Source organism: Pyrus communis, chromosome 7 (genome assembly GCF_963583255.1).
Source record: "Pyrus communis chromosome 7, drPyrComm1.1, whole genome shotgun sequence".
NCBI classification, from domain to species: Eukaryota; Viridiplantae; Streptophyta; class Magnoliopsida; order Rosales; family Rosaceae; genus Pyrus; species Pyrus communis.
This window is the reverse complement of record NC_084809.1, coordinates 24,861,684-24,881,874: the sequence shown is the minus strand read 5'-3', so window position 1 is coordinate 24,881,874 and position 20,191 is coordinate 24,861,684. Positions and strand designations below refer to the sequence as shown.

General features: G+C 35.3%; 1 protein-coding gene across 2 annotated transcripts; it reads left to right on the top strand.

Moving 5' to 3' along the window:
• The first annotated feature begins 1,150 nt into the window (after positions 1 to 1,150).
• Positions 1,151 to 19,004, top strand: LOC137739822 (two pore calcium channel protein 1-like). 2 transcript variants are annotated; one of them, XM_068479540.1, is made up of 24 exons: positions 1,151 to 1,618; positions 1,716 to 1,859; positions 1,954 to 2,067; positions 2,650 to 2,745; positions 3,692 to 3,822; positions 5,020 to 5,080; positions 6,356 to 6,522; positions 7,113 to 7,218; positions 7,407 to 7,484; positions 8,215 to 8,276; positions 9,099 to 9,171; positions 9,459 to 9,524; positions 9,638 to 9,781; positions 10,880 to 10,937; positions 11,321 to 11,428; positions 12,347 to 12,410; positions 12,734 to 12,902; positions 14,414 to 14,478; positions 14,667 to 14,757; positions 15,472 to 15,558; positions 16,551 to 16,619; positions 17,237 to 17,271; positions 17,366 to 17,479; positions 18,648 to 19,004. In XM_068479540.1, exons 1-23 carry the CDS (start codon positions 1,484 to 1,486, stop codon positions 17,454 to 17,456), a joined length of 2,214 nt encoding a protein of 737 aa, XP_068335641.1. In that variant the 5' UTR covers positions 1,151 to 1,483; the 3' UTR covers positions 17,457 to 17,479; positions 18,648 to 19,004. The 2 variants fall into 2 exon arrangements, with proteins under 2 accessions (XP_068335641.1, XP_068335640.1); XM_068479539.1 differs by having other exon boundaries at positions 1,152 to 1,618; positions 17,366 to 17,478; positions 18,651 to 19,004.
• The last annotated feature ends 1,187 nt before the right edge of the window (positions 19,005 to 20,191 follow it).

The window sequence follows — 20,191 nt, the reverse complement described above, 5'->3', positions numbered from 1 at the left end:
ATTTTTGTCATTTGATCTTATTTAATGGAGATTTTTCATGAAAGGAACAAAATGATTGATGATGGACAATCTCAGGGACCAATTATGTTGATTTCAAATCTCAAGGTCCAAGTGAGAAGTTATACAAATCTTAAGGACCATTTTGGCTAAAAAGCCGAATAGTAAATTACCCTTAATATTATAGAGGTATTTGTCAATTTCTCTTTGAACTTAGAAGGAGTTGCCAGTGTTCCTTGCTTTTTTGGTTGATTTGCCCATACAATTAATTTTTCATTCATTCTATCCAAATTTATGTTAAATGGAAGCATGTGCACAACATGTAAGGGTAGTTCGGTCGATTCAATTTTTAAAATAATTGAAAATCTTAAATTTTTAAAATGTAAACCTATGCAAATATGTGTTTGAAGGGCTAGCAAAGTGATGTTTTGGTCCTCAAAGGAGAATTATGTGGGTGTGCATGTGATAAGAGTTAACGTTAATTTAGATTAAATATATGAAAAACTAACAATAAAGGGAAATCGACAAAAAATAATTAGTTTAAATTCTTAATTTTCTAATTAAAAAATTCAAAGAAGAAATCGAAAATTAAGTAATAATTCGAGAACAAACCGGCAATTTGCTTTATTTTCAGAGATGACAAATTCGGTATTGAGTTACGCAAATCACAACTTATTTTTGTTCTAGAAACAAAAAATTAAAAAGCAAAAATACTATGGGCCATTGCCTTGCCGACATCGAGTGGTTTGTCCTCGAGTTCTGGACCAATCAATATAATCCTGCCTTGCCGACGTACTAAAAACAAATTAATAAATTAATAAATACTTCGACACCCAAATCATTGATGTGCTTGCAGTAACGATCAAGCATTCAGTTTTATTTAAGAAGTGGGATTTGCTCTCATTCTGTTCTCATTTTCTTCTCTCTTTTTTTATTTTTTACAAATTATTTTTATTTTTTACTATTAAAATATTAACATAAAAATATAACTTAATTGTAACCGTTTAAATAAAAAAAAAAAAAAAAAAAAAAAAACTAGAAAGGAAGAGAATATTACTGTTATTTAGACCCAAAAATTCCCTTTTAGTCCGCTAACTTCTTTGTAGACCATTAATAAAAAGTATTATTTTTATATTGCCATTATATCCTTATCCAAATGTCCCTTCGACACCCGTTTTCAACCCAACCGCTGAAACGCGTACCCACCAGACATGACGGCACCACCTAGACGACCACCACGTGCCTCCCTGTCAATTTATGCTTCGCCGCGTTCTCCTGCTAAAAAAAGGTTACGTCGGACCTGCGAAATTTCCCATCAAGCATTCACTCCACAAGTCCATCCACTACGTTACACGTAATGAATGCTTTATTAATGCATTTCCTCCTCAAAAAGCAACTAAAACAAACCGCCATTCATATTCTTAGCCACCACCAGTGGCAACTGCCGTGTTAACAGTCTCCGCGTCTCGTCTCATCTCCGGAGAACATGAACAAGCCTCTGCTCAACGGTGAAGGCAGCGGCGTCCCGCGACGCGGCGATCCACCGCCCGCCTTCAAACGCCGCTCCGATGCCATCACCTTCGGCTCTCATTACCAGAAAGCTGCCGCACTTGTCGATTTGGTCTTTCTCTCGCATTTCCCTAAATCCTCATCGTTCATCTTGCTGTTACTCTATAACAGCAGTTATGCATGTTGTTTGAAATTGCAATGATCTGCAGGCGGAAGATGGCGTTGGCTTACCCGAGCAGATACTGGATCAATCAAGCTTTCACAGTGCCGCAAAGTACTACTTCCTTTTCGTTCGATTCAGCTTCCTTTGGGCTCTCCTCTATTTCGCCCTCATCCTGCTCAATTTCCTCGAGGTTCGTCTCTGAAATTTTTTCAAAATTTTAATTTTGGGTTTTTTTGGGCCCAATTTTATGATATGGTGCTTGGTGTTTGGTGAATTGTGTGCAGAAACCTCTGTGGTGCGCTAGGTATACTGGCGCTGTCTATACATGTAGTGACAGAGACTACTTCTATCTTGGCCAATTGCCATACTTGAATACTCTGGAGTCTCTTCTTTTTGAGGTATTTTTTTTTTGTTTTTTTAGTCTCATTTCTGTTTCACACTCAACATTCTGATCAAGTTCATCATATATGTTCGATGCCGTTTCGATACTTGTTTTAACGATTTCAATTAGTTGCTTCTAGGTTACCATTGTAGTACTCCACTAACTTCTGAGATGAGCAATTTATATGTGGCCGGCGGAGTTCTGCAAAATTTTATGTCATTGTGTCCGTTAGTTTGCAAAAACTTGCCCACCACTCACACAATGCTGTGCCTATGCACACATACACACACTTCTGCTTTTGTAAATAAGGTTTTCAGTAAATTAATCAGTGTGTGGGTAGTGTGTAAATTAGACACATTACCCACGCTTAGTGTAATTAAATTGTATCTGATAGAGATGCATGCACACACGCATAGCGGTATTGTGTTTTTGTTGTTTACTAGAAAGACGTTGTTAGAACATTCGTGGGGTTCACTTGAGCTTATAAGATGCATTTTTGAGGTTTCATTTTTTTGGCCTAATTTCTGTTGTTAATGCATTAGACATCTACTTTCCATTTTAATGTTTGGAATTTTAAATTTTACCCTTTTCTGTGCAGGGCATAACACTCGTTGTACTCATAGTGCACATTTTTTTTCCAATTTCGTATGAAGGGTTCCATCTCTATTGGAAAAATCCTCTTACCCTATTTAAGGTAGGTGCTTGGTTTTGGCCTTATTATTGACTGTAATACGAAAGGTTCCTTCCATTGCCCGCCCTCCGTAATATCAATAAATCATATTCATCTTGGTCTTCTAGCACTCCTTATGTGAATCAAAGTGCAGTGGATTTGTTGTTGCAGAAATCCAAATAATCTGCATGATTTCTTTTTTGTTTCTTGGGGGAGGGGGTGATCAAATCTGGCTACGGTTGGTGCTACCTTCAACCTTGTAGATGTAACTGTTATGCAGTCCTTATTGTATTAGCATCAACAATTTCAGCATCATTGTTTCTTGTGTATTGTCTCAGCATCACTGGCCTTAGGCAGTCTTGTGAAATTTTATTGCTTCTCCTGATGGCTGCTTGATGCTTCATAGGGAATCCAATGTAATCCATACAGAAATTTACTTAAAAATCAGAAGAGTATTTTCATTTTTATCACGTACAATATCTTCGACATGCCTTTCATATTTAATATTCAAATTCTGTCTATAAGGAATAAAAATATAGTCTAGGGTTCTGGATTTTGTATAGATAGAAATCAGTTATCTTCGAACTAAAAGAAACTAGCAAATGACCTTCCACCCAAAAATCCTTTGAGTAGTTGATTTGGGGCTTTAGTTCCTTTCTGGTATATATATATATATATATATTTTTTTTTTTTTTTTCTGGTGCTATACAACAATGTGAACTGCTAAATCCTTTCTACATGTGTAGATTATAATATGTGTTCTGTGCTTTTGGACTTACATAACTATTGATATCTTGAGCATTATAAACAGCTTAGAAAAAAAAAAAAGCATTTTTTGATTTAAAAATGAATAAAATCAAGGTTGAAATTAATATTTGATTTGTCCACCGACCATGAATGCCAAATGCTCTTGTTGTCTTCTTTCTAGGAATTATTATTTTTTTTTTCAATTTTGTATTTTTTTTTTCAGGTCACTTGCCTACTGATTTTGGTTGCTGATATGCTGGTTTATGCTCTCTATTTGTCTTCAGTGGCCTTTGATTCCCTTCCTTTCAGGATTGCACCATACATCAGAGTTATCTTTTTCATCTTGAATTTCAGGTATTGTGTGTAAAACCCAATTCACGTGGCACTTGACCACTGGGACTTTCTTTTGCGACATTTACCATCTAACTAAACTTTTGTTACAAGATACACCTATCGTGAAGACCATTAGGCACTCTGTTTAAAAATTATCACATGTGAATCATGTGACAAACTGCCACCTGAACTTTTTTATGAAGGTTTTCCACCTGAACTTCTTATATGTGCCATATTGACACGTGAAACGATTCTTTTGCTTCCAAATTACCCTTTCAATCTTATTCAAGCTTTTGGGGAAAAAAAAAAAAAAGGTTTAAAAACCCATTTTACGTATTTTCTTAGTTTTGACAAAAAAAATATCTCGGGGTTTTGACATTGTATGGCCTTTCAAAATTATTTTTTGAGGCCCATAAGATGCTATTCCAAATGCCTGATATTATTTTGAACAAAACTAAAATAAAATAAATTATAAAATGATTGCTTGAATACAGTTGGGGGATAATTTGTAAGGTTCCGGGTGATAATATGGCCAGAACAAAAAAATCAGGATGCAATATTGCAGAAAAAATTAATTCCAGTGGCAATCCGTCACAAAATGGTGGTGATGTGACTCGCACGTGACTTTTTGTTTTTAAATGGAAATCCTATCAGTTTTGACGGTAGGCGGTATTTTGTCATAAAAGTTTAGTTCAGGTGGTCAAGTGTCACAGGGTTAAAGTTCCTGTGGTATTGCTAACATTTTTCCTTTTTTTTATGCACATGAATTTGCATATCTAAAGATTTTAAGGGCCACATAAGATGCAAATGACATTTATTTATGTATTTAATTATGTCATTTTTCTTAAATATTTCATATGTGATCCTCATATGGACTCTTGTCCTGCTCACAAAAAGTCAAAACACAGATGCTGAGGAGTGCTGCTTGTACAGTGTCATATGCATCTTCTGATTCTGTTCACATGGGAAACTACGTCCATTTCCTTCAATTTTTACCCTTCCGTATAATATAGAACTGGAGACAAATTTTCTACTTTTTTAATTAAGGTTTACAGGCATAAATTCCTACATAGTGACAATTGGTTCTTTTAAATCATTGATGATGCCATATGGGTAATAGTTTGTTGAAGCAAAACTCATTATGTTAATTATTTTTTTATGCATGTATTGTGTTGTTCTTTTCCCTGTAATAACTAAGCTTGCTTGGTTCCATTTAAGGGAATTGCGGTCGTGCATGCTCATCGTGGCTGGAATGCTTGGCACGTACATAAACATCGTGGTTTGTTAACTATCTATTTTTGCACTCTTATTTCTTTTGTTAGTTTATGATTGTCTTATCAGCTTTATTTATTTTATTCTTCCCTCTTTTGAATCTTATTGTGGTTGATTATGGGAAGAGAGTCAGATTTGGGGAAGGTATTTGGTTGGTTCCTCTTTTGAATCTTATTGTGGTTGATTATGGGAAGAGAGTCAGATTTGGGGAAGGTATTTGGTTGGTTAAGTCCTCTTTCCAACAATTATTTCCTACCTTGTATCGATCTTCTTTGAATTGAATGCTTCTATCCCTTCAGTGGCAGTTCTCTGCACTTGTAGTTATTTCATGGAACTTACAAATTCCTATAAACCTCAAAGCTAGGGAGCTCAAAATAATTGCAGACTTGTCCTTTCTTATAAGTAATGTCTCCTTGGGCTTGTGTCTAGTTGACCAAGGACCATAGTCCAGTCAGCTTCTCCTTTCAATTGGTTACAGAACAACTGGACCCGCCTCTGACCGAATTAAGATAATCTGGATGGCCGGTGTGCCAGATTATGTGCAAATTAGGTGCAAATTCTCTTGGCTGGTTGATTTGGAAAGCTCTAAATACCTGTGACATGTTCTAGAGAAGATCCTTTGCGTGTTTATCTCCACATTGGTGTGTGGTGTAAACTGGATGAGGAGAATGCAGACCATATTTTTCTGCACTACATGTTCATTAGTCAGATTTGTCTCCGATTGCCGCAGGTGTTCTGTTTGGTCTGAGTTTTATCTAGAAACTGCTGTGTTTGTCAGGGGTTTTCATGGGTGAAGGCCTGAAGGGGTTAAGGGTTTAGGAATGGCATGGGACAAGAATATCTTTTAAGACAAGGAGGATGGTTTGGAGGTCAAATCGGGATAGAATTTATATTTTTTGTTTCTTTGTGGCATTCTTTGTCCAAACATTTTAAAGGCCGTTCCCATTGTGAAATCTTTCTTGATGGGGGAGGAGTGTTGGAGTTAGTGTATTTTGTGGAAACTGTTGCTTCAAATGTTTTGTTTGCTGCTTCTGGTTTTTTACTTGCTGAAAGATTTTGTTCATATATTCTAGTTTTTGTTGGTTAACGTTATATTTTTGTTCAGCTTTTTTTTTTTTTTTGGTTTAAAATTCAATTCTTCTGTTCTTTTATCAAAAAAGAAAAAGTCCGTTGGTAAGGCTTCTGTGATGGCACACTTCCACTTTGTTCAGTTTCATTGAATAAAAACATTTAAACTTTTCCTGTTTTCATTGTTAATTTTGTTTTTGTTTTTCCATTGCAGGCTCTAGGGCTCTTATTTCTTATGTTTGCCAGTTGGTTGGCCTATGTCATGTTTGAAGATACCCAGCAGGGGAAAATAGTATTTACTTCGTATGGTATCACATTGTATCAGATGTTTATTTTATTCACCACATCAAACAATCCAGATGTCTGGATACCTGCCTACAAGTAAGTTTGACCATGAAAATGAATTAGAGCGCTCTTTTTTTTGTTTTTTTTTTTTCCTTTCGGTTTTTAATTTCATCTAGTAAAGTCTGGTTCCTTTTTTTTCTACTGTCGAACTGAATTTTTTTACGGACTTTTCACATTTTCCCCATAATTTGGGGATTCCAGTAGGGATTTTAATTTGACTTTATTTGACTGGTATGTCACTCTTTGGGGATAGAGAAAAATATACTGGCAAGAAATATTCAAAGAATCCTTATGCAGGGAACCAATGAGCAGAATAACAAAGGAGCAAAAATTAAAATGAGAAATTATAAAAAGCATGTCAAGAAAGGAATGCACCATAAATCAGCTGAAGAAATGTAGTTTTATTGTTTTTGGCATGGAATTTTCATATTAGGATTTCTACAAGTTTAACATTTGAATTTTGCTTTCCTTTTGTTTTAGCTTGCGAACATTGTTCGTCCTCTTAAAGTTGGCATTAGAACAATGCTAGCTTTTTAAAGTTTCATATTACAGGATTTGAGCTTTTATTCTTCACATGTGATCATTGGTTCTATTATTTAATGAAATTCTATTTTCTTCTTATTCAGGGCTTCACGTTGGTTTTCCTTGTTTTTCGTTATCTATGTGCTGTTGGGAGTTTACTTTGTCACGAACTTGATTCTTGCTGTTGTGTACGATAGCTTCAAAAATCAGGTGTATTTCATGTATTTACTGTCTGCTCTTAACAATCACATGGGATGACTTTTGTATTTAGTTATATCTAGTATCCACTCGTTTAGCCGCTGCTTGAGTTTACTACACTTAACAGTTTTGATGTGATTATTTTTTGTAATTTTCAAGAAGAATATGAATGTACGTGCTTATTTGTAATTTTTTTGTAGCTTGTGAAACAAGTTTCTGGGATGGACCAGACGAGGAAAGCTATACTAAAGAAAGCCTTCAATTTATTAGACAAGGATGTAAGTAATTGTTTCCCCTCATTGATTAGATCTTACAGAAAAATAAGAGATAGGAGTAAGTTTGCACATTTATTCTTCTCTTTCTCATCTGTATACTATTACTTAGTGACCGCTCAGCTGTTGATCTTTCAACATTCCAGAAATTGTTCTTTTGATTTTCTTTGAGTTGATGATTCTTTTTTCTTTTCTCTTATTTCTAACCCCACCCCCCACAACAACATGAGTTTTAGATCTGTTGAGCTTTAGGTTGTACTTCTGCTTTAGGTGTTTCTCCTGTGTACTTGTAGGGCTCCTGCTTGTGGGTTTTTGAAATTAGTCACCAGCCAGAATGATAAATGATTCCCGATAATATGGGACTATGAATGGGATTGAAAAGATGATCCCTATTTGTGAATGCTAATGAAAGCTTAATAATTGGTGATGATCCTTATTCTCTGGGTTATCTTCCCTTTAACTCTGTTAAGTGCCATCTTTGTTATCAGTTTTGTCTCTCTCTTTTTCGCCCCCTCAGAAAACAGTGTTTATTTCATTTATGACAACTTAGTTGACTTTTAGTCTTTTACTTTGAATTGAAGGTAAAATATAATCATCACAATTACAGTACACTTACATGGAAGTTTTTTCTGTGTTTGAGTGTGGTTGTTGTTATGTTTGAGTTTGACATAACTTCTATTTTTATGTTTTCCATGTGATAAGTGGTCTAAGTCTTCCATCAATTTGTCCTTGACAGAATGTAGGATATCTCAATAAGGATCAGTGTATTCAACTATTTGAGGAACTAAATAATTACAGGTATTTGCTGTCCAATCTCATCTATATACTGTCAATGTTCCATGTATAATCTTGAGGTCATTTTGGTCGAATGTGAAAGCGGATGCTTTAAGTAGAACAGGTACATTGAGAAGTAGTTGAGTGAAAATATTACTTTGATCCCTCATTTAGTGTCTAGAATTGGCTTCAATTGGATAACTCCTAGATTCCATGAAGTTGAACGAAGAAATGATGTCAACTGGCATAGTTTGTCCAAGTAAAAAGTAGAATATGCATTTGTCATGAAGAAAAATTAGCCCACCCAGTCCTACCATTTCTGTGGGGATTTGAAGGGACAAGTTTTCTTAATGACAGTCCATCTTCTATCTTCAACTTCGACAACATATGCAAGTTAACATCCATTTATTCATTCAACATTCATTGAATCTAGGGAGCTATCCGATTCAAGCCAATCCTAGACACCAAACAAGGCTTGAAGGTTATTTCTAACCTGGGGATCTGTCATTGAGTTTTAACATGCATTTGCACTTTTTTAATTACTTTAAATTATCTGCTCGCCATATTTTGAGCTGCTCTACAAAATCTGTGTCGGATCAGTTTTAGTTGTGGGCTCACCCAGGTCCGTTACACAACAATTTTTAAACAGTCGCAATAGTTTGGTCCTGTGCCTCTTTTGTGTTTGCTTCAGATACCGACTAGTTTCTTATTACACTGTCAGTGTTTCATTCTAATGCAAATGTTTCCATGAGTGAATCGTATTGTGTGTGTGTGTGTGTGTGTTTTTTTCTTTTTTTTTTTAATATTTTGTGATGTTGAACTATGCCTTTGTTTAAATTTTTTTAGGACTTTGCCAAACATAACAAGAGAAGAATTTGAGCTGATATTTGAAGAGCTGGATGACAGTGGAGACTTCAAGGTAGATTGAATTGCTTGTAAGCCTTTAATTAGACTATTTTTTTAGTATCTTTTCTGCAGGATAAATTTGAGTTTTTGATATGAGTGGGTTTAAAATAGCTTTGATGGCCTCTTTCTGATTTGTTATTATTATTTTTCATTGTACTGCCGTTCTTTGATACAAGCTTATGTTGGCATCTTGTATGTCTTGCAACTCCATTATTTGCTAAGTTTCATGTGGTTATTATCATTTGTGGACTCTACATCTCCCTGATTTATTTGGTGGACATTTATTTGTTTCACTGGTAGATAAACTTAGAAGAGTTCTTTGATCTTTGCAATGCCATTGCCCTAAGATTCCAGAAGGAGGATTCTGTAAGTTGAATTTCTTCGAATCCAAAGCACAAGAAATTTGCTTGTTATTATCTAATATATGATGGTGAAGTGCTCTTATACTGCACTTTTGATGGTTTAAATTTTTGGTGCAGCCCTCTTTGCTTGAAAAGTTCCCTTCAATCTACCATTCATTGTTCTCTGAAAAGTTGAAGGCCTTTGTTCGGAGTCCCAAATTTGGATACATAATATCCTTCATGCTCATAGTTAATCTGGCTGCTGTTATTGTTGAAACAACGGTATGGCTTGAAATCCAACATAACTTGCATTAATGTTCTACAGAAATCATAGTATACATGAGTACTATAATAAATTTAAATTGTCCAGTTATAATAGACTATAGGTTATATTCGTGTCAACAGGATACGATTATCTCACGTTCATGTCAATGTTACATGATTACTAAGCGTGCCAATTCGTCTTGTATTCAAGTTAGGTGGTTAACCCAATACATAGACTGTTTATTAAAGTCTTGAACTGGTTTAATGGAACACGGTAATACTCATTACTAATCTGATAACTACTTGTGTTGGAGTCGTGTTATTCTGTCATATAAAAACTGGCCACACCTTGAGAGCCACTTTTCTTTAGGGGTTCAAGGCCCCATCTCAACGGGCTCAAGGCCTCCATCTCAATGGGCTTTCTGATGGCCGATGTTTATGTGTATCTTGCGCTCATATGTTGAGTCCCACATCCGCTATGTACTTGTGTATATAAGAAGGAAGAAGCTCATTAATGATTTGTGCTTTGGGCAATACTATTGGTCGGCATTTGGATGCCCCATCTCAGGGGATGTTGGAACCCCTATCTCCCCCAACCTAATTGTGGCTGGAGAACCTTTTTTTAATGTTCAACTTTTTTATTTGTTCCTTCAATTTTATTTTTTGTTATTTGGTTTTCAGTTTTTCCTTTTAAATAATGTTGTAGTATACCATGTCTTTGTCAGATTTCCCTTTAGATTATCGGTTCTGATAATGATTGGAGTATCATCAATATTCTATACACTATGTAAGAAGGACTTGACTATTTTTTATTTACAGCAACTTTGCGCTGACTGACATACATGAAAAGATAATGAACAGTTTCTGGTGTTAAGCTCGAGAGAAACATTGATGCTTGTGTAGTTGCTCTCTGGTATTGAAAAGGATATTGAGAGAACCCAAATGACATGCCTGCATTTGTTCCTTATGTGTTGATAATTCAGAAACTATCTCATTTACGTTTGTGTGTGATCTGCACCATGCTTCATTATCTACAAGGGGTTCAATAGGAATGTTATCTGATTACTTTTAAGTCGATTATTATGATGCATGCTAATTTGAATTTGGTGCGTTCAGCTTGATATAGAAAACAGTACTGCTCAAGCGTTGTGGCAAGTGGCAGAGTTTGTTTTTGGTAAGGGCTTGCTACAACATTCTCTTCTTGTACTGTCTTTATTGGAATGGTAGTTGAATAATGATCTGTATGTCTGCCACACAAAATCTACTTTTGGTTTGGAAGATGTTTATAGCCAGCTAAATTCTAGGATGTTCTAGAACTTGTGGCTGGAGGTCACTTACATCTAAAGTTAAGCAAATTCATATTTTCAACCAATAAAGTACTTCAATTTCCAGTTTCTGGTTGCTAATCTACAGAATGTGTAAATTATCTTGTCATTGTTGATGATCAGGTGCATTTTCTTTTGGTTCTCTCAGCCAATGGGTGAAGTCAGTTATTGAGAGCTATTTATGAGGGCCTTAGCTTTAACTTGTTCAAATGGTTTGCTTTGTGCCTCACAGGGTGGGTATATGTACTGGAAATGGCTCTGAAGGTCTATTCTTTTGGATTTGAGAACTATTGGAGGGATGGTCAAAATCGCTTTGATTTTCTGGTGACATGGATAATAGGTAACCAGTACAGACAGTCACATCCCTGTTTCTTCTGTATTGTACTTCATTTTTTTCTTTAACTCATGAAACATTCGTATTTTTTTTTTTCTGTCCACTTAATTCAAAACTTCAATGGTGGATGAAGTTACTCAATTGTGAACCACAATAGTCCTTTGCACGTGTGCCCTCCTGGTAATTCATGTATGTGGCCGTTGCTGAAGTTTTTTAACCATTTCAGTAAAAACAAATATTAAAAAAATGGAAGAAAAGAAGGTTATTGTTACTCAATATTTGACCCAATGAGGCTCTTGGAAGCAGACGATCATGAGAAGCACAGTCAAGTGTCTCACTTGTTACAACTGCATGTCCATGGGCATATAGCTTGCCAAGCAGGCCTTCTCTGACACCACAATCTCTGTACAGATATACACACATTCACTTGCAATGGTTTCATCAACTTGCTTTTGTGTAACTTGATAATTTAAACTACTACCTGAATCTTCATATCCTCCGTTTTATATTTGGGAATAAAGGACTGGTCAGTCTAAGTTCACAATCTTCTGATCTGATATTAAACTTCTGTTCCTATCATCAAATATGTTTTTGAAGAAAATGTTCATTATTATGTTTTCTAATGATATTGTTCTTTAAAATAATTCTAATCATATAAAGCTCTTCTAAGTAATGGTCAATATACAGTTTGACTCTGTTTCCTTGCAATTATTTTGCATATACCTCACTGCTGTTATGATTAGTGCAATTTACTTAATTCTAGGATTGATTAGTTTATTGACTGTAATAGATCACTTATGCATTAATGCGATTCACTTTAGGCTATGTTGTGCTATTTCTAGTTGGAATTGAATTTGGATTTGATATGTATCTTTCTTAGCATTATCAGATACAGTATTTGAGTAGCGAATGATACTTCTGCAGTTATTGGGGAAACTATAACTTATGTGGCTCCTGAAGGACAAACTTTTCTTTCAAATGGAGAATGGTAAGGGATGAATTCTTATACTCTGTGCTGTTAGCTTTCTTATATTTCTACTGTGGACTGGTCCTAATGTTTTTCAATGAATATCTTCTACTTTAGACCTCTCCAAGTATACATTTGTCATCAACATTATTGTACATTCTACATTGGTTTTGCTTTTGATATACTTGGTTTCTTCTCCATGAAAAGCAAGGCATTAATGCAAGATGTATTTGTAGTTTATGAGCATTTGAGATTCATATTTGGTTCGAAAGATATCCAATCATCTTATGTAAACACTTTGTAAAAATATATGATAATTGAATTTCTCGTTTTCTTGTCAACAGGATTCGCTACCTTATAATTGCAAGAATGTTAAGATTGATTAGGCTCCTGATGTATGTCCAGCGCTACCGGGCATTTGTTGCTACCTTTTTAACTCTCATACCGAGTTTGATGCCGTACCTTGGAACCATATTTTGTGTCATGTGTATCTATTGTACACTCGGTGTACAGGTAATACTCTAAACTTGAGTTTGAAACTTTTTTTTTTTAAAATTTTTATTTATTTTTATGAAAAATACCTTCATTAAAAGAAAAAGGTGAACAAAAACAGAACTTAATCTAAGGCACCAAAACTCAATGAATAAACTCACTGACTACCACAACATTAATCTAAGGCACTCCAGATTTCCAGTTAGACCATTGTTTATTTAGTTGTACAAAAACTAAAAAGTATAACTGTATAAGTAATTTTTTGTTTTTACTTGTATAATATGTGTACAACGAACAAATATGCTTCATATGGGCGCAATTCCAAATAGGCCCTCATGGTGTCTTGTCTTGTGTGGAATTGTCCAAAACAAAGAGAACAAAATTTAGGGCAAAATATGTAAAACTAGGATCCCACAAAAAGCACAAAAGGATTAACGTGCTTCGGCTTGTAGGCCTACGTCCACAGGCAGAAACAGCTAGCAAATTCAACTAAAATCAAAGGGAGAGTACAAAAATCCAAACCCAAAAGAGCAAAGAACGGACTCTGGAAAAAAAAGAAGAGAAACCTATGTGCTTATTATGTAATACTCTTGAGGATTAATTTGTTAGGTATGCACTAAAAAATTAGATGGAGGGGCTTGAAAATGACTAGATGCATTTCTTTTGAGAGAACTTTCAACAGACACCTTTCAAGGTGTCATATTGAACGTTCTTTGTTTAATATTGTTGTAGTGCAATTCTAGTGTTTCAGTACTAGCTTTGTAGTGTTTGAGTAGTTCACTTGTAGTCTAAGGTTCCTCATCCTAGCATAGAGTTAAGGAATTGGAATCCTTAGAGGACAAAAACAAAGAGTCTTGATTAGCAAATAAAAACCTGACTCTGCCAATGGGACCAAAATAAGGCCAAGTAACTGGCTTAAAAGGTAAGCCACATGATAATATCTTGCTCTTCATTAGCATTTATGTCCTATGGTGGGTCTTAGGAGAAGTGTTAATGACTTTATTGTACACACACACACACACAAATATATAGGACCCCTTAGGGATTCCTCTGGAGCGTTTCATGGTTCGGGGCACCTTGCAATGAGGTTCAATAATCCATGCAGTCTAGTATTTAGATCCCCATCAAGAATCATCCTTGAAAACCTTCATTGAAATAAAAAAAAATCAAGAATCAACCGTTAAAAACTTCACCTGAATAAAAAATCATTTGACCATTTGATTGTCATCATTAGCCTTTTTTTTCTTTTAAAAGGAACATTGTGTTCGTCCATTTCTTATGTTATTGTTTGATTACTAGTACACACGCGCACAGGTTTAATTATCAAAATTCCCCCTAAACCATCACTAAAGTATCACTTGACCCCATGCTTATTTGAGGGACACCTTTCTGAGGCAGACAGTGGTTAATGAATGCATCAGAAATCCGAGCCCATTGTGATATGCTTACATATCTGAAACTATATCAAACTTTCAACCATTATGCTAATGTTATATCTGTCTCTAAGGACTTCTTTCCCTCTTAATTTGTAGGTATTTGGTGGAATTGTTAATGATGGAAATGCCTTGCTGGGAGGATCTGAGCTTTATGAGAATGAGTATCCTTTGTCTTTGATGGAACTATTGACACTAAACCTGCGATATTTAGTAGAATATTGAACAGGATGGCTCTTATCTTCTTTAGCTTCATTCCCTTAAGTAGAATATTGATAAAAGCTGGCATAATTTACTGTTAACTGTCGGGAAAATTCCTTGTTAAATTTATTGGCTTTCTTGACAAAATCAGCTATTTACTTTTCAACTTCAATGACTACCCCAATGGGATGGTAACACTTTTCAATTTGCTAGTCATGGGAAACTGGCATTTGTGGATGGAGGTATGTAAATGTCCCAGCTTTCTCCTTTCTATTAGTAATATTGCATATATATCCCCCCTTACACACGCACAACCCTTCTCCCCACACTCTGGTTAGGGCAAGGGGAAGGGCCCCTTAATAACTTGGTACTTAGGACCGACCTGAATACAGAGATGGAAAATCTCGGGAATTTGTCATAGACAAATAATACATGTGAACCAAATCCAAATAGTCTTTTCTATATAACCCATAGTGGATTGGACTGGTTCTGTTAAATACCTTGACTTAAGACTTTAAATCTGTTGGTGACAGATCAAGAGCAAATAATCTCTTGTTGCTGATGATGCAAATAATCCCTTGTTTGCATATCTTTTGAGGATGCTTTTCTATATAATTTGTAGTGCTCATTCATCCATTTATATTTCACTGGTTTTTTTTTTTTTTTTTTTTTTTTTTTTTTTTTTTTTTTTGCTTTTTGCTTTCTGAGGTTTTTGACTTTTGCATAATTCTTGCATACATTTGTTATTGTACATTCCTGCTCTGTAAGGTATCAATTGGAGCACTTTTAAGCAATACTAACCACTTTTCAAAGTAGATATTGTTGATGGAGCTCATTTGTTGACCATATGGTTTAAGGAGCGTCTTAAATATTAAATCAGTTTTTATTATCTTTTTACCAAAGTATAGATGAAATACTTGCTATTATGACCCAAATCATATGTTTTACCATTTCAGGGTTATCAGGAAATAACAGGAACTTGGTGGAGCGTTGCATATTTTGTCAGCTTTTATCTTGTAACTGTCGTACTGCTATTGAACTTGGTGAGTTACCAAAAATGCCACTAAAATGTTTCATCTGTTTTCTGTTTCATGTATTGTAGACGCACAATACTGTATTACATGCACACATGCAAATATCTCCTTATATGCATATGGAATTATGGATGCAGGTATACATGCAATCATACATAAATCAATATGAATGTAGGCCTCAAGTTTCGCATTGTGCACTAACCCTCTTGTGAATAACTTTTTAACATCTTACATTAGAAAATTGCAACTATAGAAACTGCTCCAGTTGCATTTCTTATTTGAAGAGCACAACCATCATAGTCAGTTATTTTCTACAATGATTAGGGGAACAGGTTGCTATCACCTGAGTCAACCCAAAATTTAACTGAGCAGGGCTTTTAGACCAGCTAATACCCTAGCACTTGGCAAAGTAGAGGACTGTAAATTGAAGCTCATATAAGGCTGCCATAAAAGAAAATGGTTTGGGATAAACTCAAACGATGGATAAAGTCCTATATAACATAAACCCAATCAGCAAGCAAAAGGAAATTTCAAGTTCTTTTTCAGTTTGTTTCTTTTCTAGATTATAACTTTGTTTCTTTTCTAGATTATAACTAAAGGATTTAAACAGGTGCACATCCAACAGCATTATGTTTCTGAGAGTACTAGTTTTTCCCACTACATTCATTTTCGTTATATAATAACTTTCTATATATATAATATTGTTGGAGTGGTATGTTTTTTATTTAATTATGAAGATTAGCAAATGTTCTTAGTAAAGAAATATGAGATCTTACATCATCTATGTGCCAAATCAATCATCGGAAATGATGTGATCTTGGCGTTTATACGAAACTTTAATTGGACAATTGAATGAAGTGTTCTCAAACACTCTGGCTTCCTTGTGCTTAGCATGGGTCTTTTGTATATTGTTATGCACATCTCTCAGTTTCCCTAAAGAAATGACAGAATTTAAACTGGTAAGTTATTGTTTTCGTGTTTTTGTTTCCATGTAATTTCAGGTCATGGCTTTTGTCCTGGAGGCGTTCTTTGCTGAAATGGATCTTGAGTTATCAGAAAAATGTGAGGAGGTCAGTATCTTTTGGGAAAATTTATTCTCGAAGTTGAAAAGAAAAATTTCAACTTCGGCACAAATTCATGCAAAAATTTCACACTTTTTATAGGAATTCAAATTAACAGGGAAGAGAGTGGTATCTTTTTTTTCATGTAACTCTGAAATTTGAAAATCAATTTTTTTTAGCATACAAAAGCAGGATTAAGGGTACTTTGAAAATGTTATGGGGGTTGGTGTTATTATTCATATGATTCTGGCTATCCTTAATTCCTGCTGTGGGGACTCCTTGTGCACACATATCAAATATACATTTTCAAATAAAAACCAATTTATACCACCACTGTGTTGTTTAAAATGTTGATGTTTCCCAATATTGTTCATGCATGAAATGGATGATTTGACAGCTGGTTAATTTATTTTGATGCACTCTATTAAGTACCAGCAAAAGGAGTTTTTTTACATGATTTGGTTTTTGTACGGAGTTTTTCATTAATGTATTCGGAGCATTAAAATATTTTATCTCATGCCATCCCTGAAAATTATAGTTATCATGTGTCATGTAAAATAGGCATCTGACCACTAACAATTCAGTGTTACCGAATGATTAAGTTGTGTCCTCTTTTATTAATTTAGGAGGGAGGAGCAAAAGATCGACGTCGATCTTTGGGGTAAGTATTTCTAAAAATTTGTGGATGCGTCAAGTTGGTACCCTATTTTTAAAGTGTTTAGATAGCCTAAACTCATATCTTGGGTTTTGTGCAGCTCCAAAACTCAGAGTCAGAGAATTGATGTTCTCCTTCACCATATGCTGAGTTCAGAGCTAACTCAGACACAACCCTCCAATACAGCATAGAGATTCCTTCCTTTTCATCAAGGTAAAATAAAACTATTATTACTATATTATAATTGTTATTATTTTTGTTATTTGCTCTTACCTTGGTTAACTGCAAATATTTAATTCCTTCAAAATTTCGTTTAAGTATCTAACTTAAAATATGAATGCACAATATCCGGATCAATAATTATATTTTGCGCTTCTATTCATACTCCACCAAAACTTTTCTGAATGTCAAGTTTGTTTCCCTTTTTCTTTGAGTTACTGTCAAATTTATTGGTTCATAAAACAAATGAGTAATAATAACAAAGGTTATAGAAAAAGAAAAAACATTTTCACTTGCTCTTCTTTATACACCTCACCAATACCTAAACCCTATCGGCACACATTTTCTTCACCCTAAAACACTCGAGTAAACCCTAAGCCACTTTAAACTCACAAAGGTCTCTCATTGGTGTGATGGGTGCTAGTAAACCATAAGCCACAACTCATAATTCACACTGCTGCAAGGAAGTTGTTTTTAGTGAATGGATGCTCAAGTTGTTACCTATAGGTCTTCAGATGAGACTCTACCCACTGTAATCACTGGTTCTGGTTCAGTTGTTTCTGGTGTTCTAGGTAGTGTACCCTCTGGTTCTTGTCATCTTTGTCATGCATCCAGCCATTATGCTACCACCTGTCCTTTGCTTTCTCGACTGTGCGTCCCCTGGTAACTAACTTAATGCAGAATGCCTTGTTGGTTTTCTGATTGTGGCTGAGCTTCCTTCACACATCGTTCAACCAAGTCTTCATCTTCCCTCAAGGACCCTTCTTCTCCTGTTCTTCAATAGTCTTCTCCCTTTCTCGCCTTTATGGAAAACACCATCCTATTCAGTGATGGGAGTCATTGTTGTGAGTTGAGATTGTTATCCGTATTTGGTGCCTATCTAACGAACAACCCTTTTCGCTTTTCATAGACTATTGAGTTTTGAAAGGACTTGTTACAACCCTTGACCTCTGCTAAAGTAATTTCCTTGGTCGAGTTGTGTTAGATTTTTTATGATGCATGTCTTTCGGCACTTTTTGGACGTTGTGTCTGGCAGGCACTCCGTCTATAGTAAAAATTAACGTTAAATGACCAGTATGTGACTTTTAGGGAAGGAAAATTTGAGGGAATGTGGCATATGATGGTAGGGGGTAATTAACCATTTACATTTATGTGCTTCTTGGCAGATTGTCTTTGTGGAGCAAGAAAACGGTGCAAAGTAATATCAACAAGAGGCGAGCTGCCTTTGTGTTCAGATTCTCCAGCTGTGCTTAAATTCAAATCATTTTGGAAGTGAGACATTGCTGGATTCGATTACATAGTTGTTTGTTGCTCATGCACTATATTTTGGCCGTAGAGGTTCGATCAATCAGTGATTTTACCATGTATCTGTTTCTGGTAAATAATTTTGTTCTTTCATTACAGTTTTTGCTACTGATGATACGCTCGTTTTCATCGTATTTGTATTGTTAGTTGATTGTACAAACAAAACCACAATGGCATCTCCTGTATGTACTTACGTATATTTTTTAGGAAAATAACCAGAAATATGACATTTTCTTAATCTTGGAACAGAAATAGAACAAATCGACCAAGCACAGGCCATGCACACTATGCACAAAACCGAAAACTAAAATACTCACATAAAAAATCATCAGTCCATTGCATCACTTTTCTTATTTGGAATAGAGGGAATGTCGAGAGAGCTCTGTGAGCTCTGGGTTTCTAGGTTGAGCTCATATCTCTTAGCTTTGATTTCGAAGAGAGGGAAGTCCAAAGAGAGGTGAGAAGAGTTAGTTGGGTTTTGGGTTCACCTCATACCTCTAATTTCGAACAAAAGGATGCGAGAGAAAGGTGAGAAGAGTGAGTTGGGTTTTGTACCATATTTTTTGTTTTGGCCGGAAAGTTCCATTTTTCCGGCGATTGAAGCTTTGGCAAGCATAGCAAGGTAGAGTGTTTAGCTTCGTGTTCCTTCATCAATGATTTGTGAAATAGTGTTCCTTCATCAATGATTTTTGGAATAAATGGGTTGTTTGTAAGATGAATTAATATTTGAAAGTTAAATTAGGGTTTGTGTTTCATGTTGGGGCCTATGGGTTAGTGGAATAAATTCCAAGTTTTAATGTGCTACAAAACTGGGATGAAACAATTTTTGGTTCATGTGGTGTGCATCCGGTGTGCATAGTTACATCTTAATAAGAGAAGCGAGAATGCTCACTAGTTATGGTGCACGTATGTTGTGCCTGGAATTTCGAGTATGACCACAACCTAGTTGGCCTCGGTGAAAAACAAAATTAAGAAAAAGCTTAGAGGACGTTAAGGGTCATGCGTGTCCATGAAATAACAACGAGTATCATGTTTTCCACGTGCACGGTTAAGCGGTGATTGATATACGTAACAAGACTTCTCAATGATTGATATACGTAACAAGACTTTTCAAACTGCCATTGTAATCTTATATATGCTACAATTATGTTTTAATTGTATCCACTATACCAATAGGTTGCCGTTAAAGTTTCTTATTAATGCGGAAAGCAGCTCGTTGCTCGATCTCTAGTTATGTGTATATCATGTGCATGTAATATACATATGATGTACATGTGGTGTGCATATATTGTATATGGTTGTGACGTCACTAGTAATGACGTCATTTTTCTGATTTCGAAGAGAGAGCTGTGAGCTCTGGATTTTTGGGTCGGCTCAGATCTATAAGCATATCATGTGCATG

What these genes read in the sequence shown, in the direction of transcription:
- LOC137739822 (XM_068479540.1), top strand. Translation starts at nt 1,484, where the DNA reads ATGAACAAGCCTCTGCTCAACGGTGAAGGCAGCGGCGTCCCGCGACGC. An exon ending in TCAATTTATTAGACAAGGAT is followed by an intron (nt 7,485 to 8,214) that starts GTAAGTAATTGT and finishes TGTCCTTGACAG; the next exon opens with AATGTAGGATATCTCAATAA. An exon ending in ACTGGCATTTGTGGATGGAG is followed by an intron (nt 14,758 to 15,471) that starts GTATGTAAATGT and finishes TTACCATTTCAG; the next exon opens with GGTTATCAGGAAATAACAGG.